Source organism: Naegleria lovaniensis (genome assembly GCF_003324165.1).
Source record: "Naegleria lovaniensis strain ATCC 30569 chromosome Unknown tig105, whole genome shotgun sequence".
Taxonomy (NCBI): Eukaryota; Heterolobosea; class Eutetramitea; order Acrasida; family Naegleriidae; genus Naegleria; species Naegleria lovaniensis.
This window is the reverse complement of record NW_025407925.1, coordinates 1-5,769: the sequence shown is the minus strand read 5'-3', so window position 1 is coordinate 5,769 and position 5,769 is coordinate 1. Positions and strand designations below refer to the sequence as shown.

Here is a 5,769-nt window from a genome sequence, read left to right as displayed (position 1 = left end):
GTCATAATGTCCTTCCTTACCACAAGAACATTAAGGATCAGCGAAAAAGGAACTTGAAAAGCTTAAGAAAGCATGATAAGGGTGGGAGTGCGATGGGTGGGAAGTCACTAAGCAAAGCAATGAGAGACGAAGCTCGAGTATGCAGAAAATTTTTTGAGCATAAAAATTTTTGAGAATGCTCAACCAAACTCATTTATTGTTTACAATCGAAACATTCCTGCCCTTCACTACGTTCAGAACAAATCATGTTTCGATAATGTAAACAACAAGAGTTTGGAATTAATTGGAGGAAAACTAATGGGTTAGTTCCGAGTATTAAAAAGTTTGGTGGAGAAATCGCTTTCTGCAAAACCAATTCGTCTCGAGTACCTAAGTACCGACTTATCCGACACCCATCGACCCATAATTTTGTTGACTTCAATAGGCATTCCTTTAGAGGAAATTTCGGTGGATGCACCGATTCTCAAGCTGTGTCCGGAGACTTTCACTGTGCTGTCAATTTGTCTGATTGCATTGCGAATCAATTCTGAGATTTGAGTTGTAGTTAGGTATTGGTTGTCCTTAAATGAAAAAAGTGGTGAATCCGGAGATTTAAAATTTCTGACTAGGTTCATATAGGTCGTTAAGATTTGAACAGGACAAAAGGTGTTGGAGTCTTGGACAGGATCTATTGGGTGAGGTCGATCATTAAAGAAGAAGTCCGTTTTGTGACCAGCAAGATTAATATTAATCCACCCCGGTTTTGGTTTGTCCATTTCCACATCGGACCACTTCAATTCACATAGCTCGCCAGGACGAGCAAATAATCTAAAACCAATAACCAAAATGGCTGAAGTGAGAGAAAAAATAAAGCACTCTTCAGGAGACTGTGGGTTGCATGAAGAAATATAATCTGCGATGTGATATGAGCGAATGGGGTCTCTCACTATCTTTTTCCTGTCCACTAACGACCAAATCTTTGTAGAACCCTTAACTACTCTTCCAAATCTACTCGATACTTTAAGTTGCCATCCTTCAAGATCAGCGAAAAATTGGATGGCTGCTTTTGCTTTCTGAATAAGGTACGCTTTTTTCATAGAAACAAGATATCCATAAAAATAATCTAAGACTGAATCGGATTCTTTTTGAAAGTCGAAGGCCGTTACAAACCATGAGAAGAGGCCATAAATTTTTGAATATTCTGTAAGGGTTGACGGAGCTAGAGAGACAATTACGCTTAAAGCTGTTAATTGTGAAACAGTTTGCCATTCACTTTGAAGGCAATCATTTCCAGATTTTCGAATTTGTTGAACAATTCGGTATAAGGCTCGATTATAAGCAAACTTCTTGGAACACTTATACTTTTTTCTGATATCTTCAGCAGTACTGAGAACCAGTGTGAGGAGGGCCAATTGGGAACTAGTAATGTCCCTCGAGCCTTCGATTTGATGATGTGTGCTATTGTTTGTGGAATTAGACCTAATGGAGGGACGCAATAGTTGACTGAGTCCATTTCCCACGGAGACTGAAATGCATCGTTCTCTAGCCAACTGTTGAATTGAATTGTGACTGCGGAACTTGCTGTCGCGAATCTGTCTACCGTATGGTAACCGAATTCTTGTTGAATGAGGTCGAGAAGTTCTTCTGAGGAGCGCCAATCTCCGAGGCGACTCAACCGATCTGCGATATTGTTTTGTTGGGATGGGATGTAAACAACTTTGGAAATCGACCACTTTCTTTTGAGTAGGATTGTCCAAATCTCCTTCGCTGTGGAGGCCAGATGGTCGAACATTCCGTAACCCTTCCTTAAATAACTGAGTGCTGTTGTGTTGTCTCCTCTGAACTCGAAATAGGTATTTTGAGGGTAATTGTTGTGTTGATCTGCATGACGGAAAAAATAGAGAACCGCAAGAAGCTCTTTCTGATTGATATGAGTCTGTGTTTCGTCTGTCTGATTGAACTTGCCCACCAAAATGTTGGAGTTTGCATGAATTCCATAACCTTGAAGGGATGCATCTGAATTGACGACGACTGGGGTTGGTGTATCTAACTCGAAACAAACTCCAGTATTCTCTTGCACAATTTGCTGAAGAGTTTCGAGATCCTTCTTGGCTCCTCTGTTGATCCTCATAGATGCTTTCCAGCTTCTCTTTTGGACCACTGATAGCATATCTTTCCTGAGACGGTGCAAGAACGGTGCGATGTAAGGATTGGCTATTGTCAAGAACTCCATTTTGCCAATAAATTTGGCTACGAATCGGCAACTTATAAACTTTCTCGATTTTTCCGCTTGAATAAGTTCGTTTGATACATCTATTGCTGTTTCTACTTTGTCTGTTGGGATTAACATACGGCCTGACACAAAATCTAGAGTTATACCTAGGAATTCTATTGTTTGAGTGGGTGTGAGGATGCATTTTTCTAATTGAAGCAGCCAACCTAGGAACATTAGATCGAGAATTATGGTCATAATGTTGTCCCAAAGTTCTTCTAGAGAGAAGGCCAGTATTAACATATCGTCTATGTAAATATAAACCATCATTCCGTTCCTTCTCCAAACGATGATTATGTCTTTGAATATCTTTGTGAAAATAATTGGAGCTGGAGCGAGACCGAAAGGGAGGCAGAGAAATTCGAAAATCATTCCTTCGAATTGGAATCCTAATAGATGATGTGAGTCTGGGTGTATAGGGATATGGAAGTAACCCTTTTTGAGATCTATCTTTGCAGCCCACATTCCTTTCTTGAAAAACTTCATACATTTGAGTAGAGTGTCCATTTTGAAGGGAGACACTTCTATTCCGCCATTGATCATTCGTAAATCCAGTATAAATCGAAACAGGTCCTTCCCTTTCTTTGGTACTACATTGATTGGATTTAATATTGTTCGTGAAGAGCCCAGACCTATAATTTTGAGGTGGAACATCTTGCTCAATTCTTGTCTGATCCAAATTGTCTCTTCTTGTGTAAATTGTCTCTGATGATAGTGTTTCCAAAACATGGGGTTCGAATTGATGATCACGCCATGTGTCACCATATTGAGGACGAATTGAGAAGCACCCCATTGCTTCCAATGATCTGAAAACCGTTGAAGACGTCCTCCAATCACCTCTTCTTTGTCAGAGGAGATTGTTTCCAGAAGATTGCTGGGAGTTACTGCTTGGATTTCCACCATAGTTTCTTCTTTGAAAGGGAGGCTTATTGGTGCCGGATGGGGTCGCGGTATTTTGATAGTTGTTCTGAGGTCCTGAGTATGGATGATATCTTCCATTGCCACGATATCGTCCATTACCTCGTAGTCTACCATTCATCGACTTCTGAACGAATGAGTTAACATTCTTAATAGCATCTTCTTGGTGTTTTTGTTGAACTCTCTTTCTGATTTTCTCTCTCTCCTTCTCTGTCATTTCCAAATAATTATCAGTGGCAATGTATCCCGAGATGAAATCATCAGCGGCTTCGAAAGAGTTATTCTCTGTTCCTTCATTAATAAACACCATTAAGAGTCTAGATAACAATTCACATAATTCTAAGGAGTCCAGAGTGAATTGAAAATTGAACTCTTGTTGCATTCTTGCAGCTTTACTCACACACGCCAGCTTGTGTAAAACTTCCAACACTCTTTTATAACCTTTAGACTTGATCTTATCGGCGCCGTAAGATGAGTCTAGAGGCGTGAAGAATTGCTCGAACTTGTGAAGAAGAGTGTTGATTCGAGCTTTCCACTCACTGGCGGTCGTGATGCTGAGAGAGGATTGGTTGATGATGAAGTTGTAAAGTTCGTCATTTGTATACATGTTACCTGAACCACCGAGTTTGTCCTCGAATGCTTCAAGAAGTAGCATGCGCCAGTAGTCTGGTGTTTGTGATGCTCCACCATCGGTTTGGGTTTTTGGTTGGATAACAGGTTCAGAAATTGGCTGTTGTGAATGACGATTCACACTAACAGATGGAGATGTAGTTTTCTTCTTGCTAGCTAGTTTGTGTCTGACAAGAGCAACTTTCTTTGTTGGAGTTTTTGTTGGATGAGTTGGAGAATTCGACAATGTAGAATTGTTGTCTGATAATAACACATATTTCATGTATTGACTCTCGTCTGAATTGTTATCTTGATGTACGATGTCTTGATGTTGAGAGGCCATTATGATGATGAGGACAATGAGCAATGATAGAGCAAAACGGTTGGTGAAGAAAGTCACTAAGCAAAGCAATGAGAGACGAAGCTCGAGTATGCAGAAAATTTTTTGAGCATAAAAATTTTTGAGAATGCTCAACCAAACTCATTTATTGTTTACAATCGAAACATTCCTGCCCTTCACTACGTTCAGAACAAATCAAAAATGGTACGAAAATACCGACCCAAAGTTGGTTTACCCTCTCCATTCGCCAACGATGTCCATCCACAGAATCACCACCTCCGAGCAAGAAGGAATTGGTAGAAAAAGTGTGGTGTTTCTACATTGTAAACAACAACAAGAGTTTGGAATTAATTGGAGGAAAACTAATGAGCAAATCAGAAACTTGGAAAAAGACGCCATGTAAGTGTGGAAATTCCAAGTTTAAAAGGACAGTCTGCTCGTTCAACGGACGCAAGTTTGGGTCAGAAAAGAAGAAGCTTGTTCAGGAATTCAAGGAAGTATCTGCGTTAGAGGAGTCTTTAACAATGCTTCAAGAGAACGAAGTAAGTTCATCCACGACTGCTGTGAACGAAGTGAATTCATCTACTACTGCAGAGAATGAAGTGAATTCATTTACTACTGCTGAGAATGGAGTGAGTTCATCTACGACTGCTGAGAATGGAGTCAATTCATCCACTACTGCGGAATCAAAGGAAAAAGCTGATGACACTATCGAGAAATTGCTGAAACAATTATTCACCTCCTTCTCAATCTCAAACGAAGACAATTATTTTGTGAGAACAAAGAAAGTGAGATTGAAACTCACTTCAAAACAAAAGAAGGTCTTTGAAAGATTTTTCTTCAATTCTAACCATGCTTATAACGAAGCATGTCTCCTTCATTTCATGTTAGAGCAAAACAAGGGAAAAACACTCCTTACCACCACAGAAGACGATTACTTTAAAATTTTGAAGAATCCCCAAACCAACCTGAGATTCAAACAAACTAGGTGGCTATGGGATCAAGAGTTGAAACATTGTCCAGCAGATATTAAATTGAACGCTGTGAAAGACTTTGTCAAGGCTGAGAAAATTACTAGATATAATAACAAGCAAGCAGCAGAAAAGGAATCCAAAGAGGCTGCTCGAAAGGCCAAATCCAAATTTCTTAAAGATGTTCAAAAAGGAAAGAAAGAGATGATTACTGATGAGGAATTGAACGAAAGATTTAATCCTAAGCATTTTACTCGACAACCTCGTGAATTCGAAATGAAAGGACGAAGCACTCAACATCCCTATCAGTCGTTCAAGGTGACAAATATTTCATTATCACAGGAAGGAGTGTTGTTAAAACCTACCTTTTTTAAAGGGAATGAAAGTGCATGCCCTTCCAAGAAATCTACGGATCATCTTTTGAAATTTTATTATCCTGCAAGAGCACGAAAGTGGTTAAAGGAAGAGATTGGTATGTATATATATGTATTTCGATTTTACTTACATGTGATTTGAATCTCTTACATGAATGTGATTGATTTATGTGATTGGAACTTTTCTGAATTCTAATTTTTCCATAATTGCCTGCCCATCGCCTACCCAAACAACAAGACAACAAAAAATTTTCACACGAGACAACCTTTGTACGAGAAAGAGGACGATATTTTGTTTGCCTTCCA

At 39.3% G+C, this 5,769-nt stretch overlaps 3 protein-coding genes across 3 annotated transcripts; 1 reads left to right on the top strand and 2 right to left on the bottom strand.

Annotated features, from left to right (window-relative positions):
- Positions 1–302: 302 nt before the first annotated feature.
- C9374_000383 (uncharacterized protein) lies at positions 303–3,044 on the bottom strand (the record flags this gene model as incomplete). Its single annotated transcript, XM_044693401.1, has 1 exon — positions 303–3,044. The coding sequence occupies one exon, from the start codon at positions 3,042–3,044 to the stop codon at positions 303–305; it is 2,742 nt and encodes a 913-aa protein (XP_044541441.1).
- Positions 3,045–3,098: 54 nt separating this feature from the next.
- Positions 3,099–4,121, bottom strand: C9374_000382 (uncharacterized protein; the record flags this gene model as incomplete). Its single annotated transcript, XM_044693390.1, has 1 exon — positions 3,099–4,121. One exon carries the CDS (start codon positions 4,119–4,121, stop codon positions 3,099–3,101), a length of 1,023 nt encoding a protein of 340 aa, XP_044541440.1.
- A 362-nt stretch (positions 4,122–4,483) lies between these two features.
- Positions 4,484–5,605, top strand: C9374_000381 (uncharacterized protein; the record flags this gene model as incomplete). Its single annotated transcript, XM_044693379.1, has 1 exon — positions 4,484–5,605. The coding sequence occupies one exon, from the start codon at positions 4,484–4,486 to the stop codon at positions 5,603–5,605; it is 1,122 nt and encodes a 373-aa protein (XP_044541439.1).
- Between the last annotated feature and the right edge of the window lie 164 nt (positions 5,606–5,769).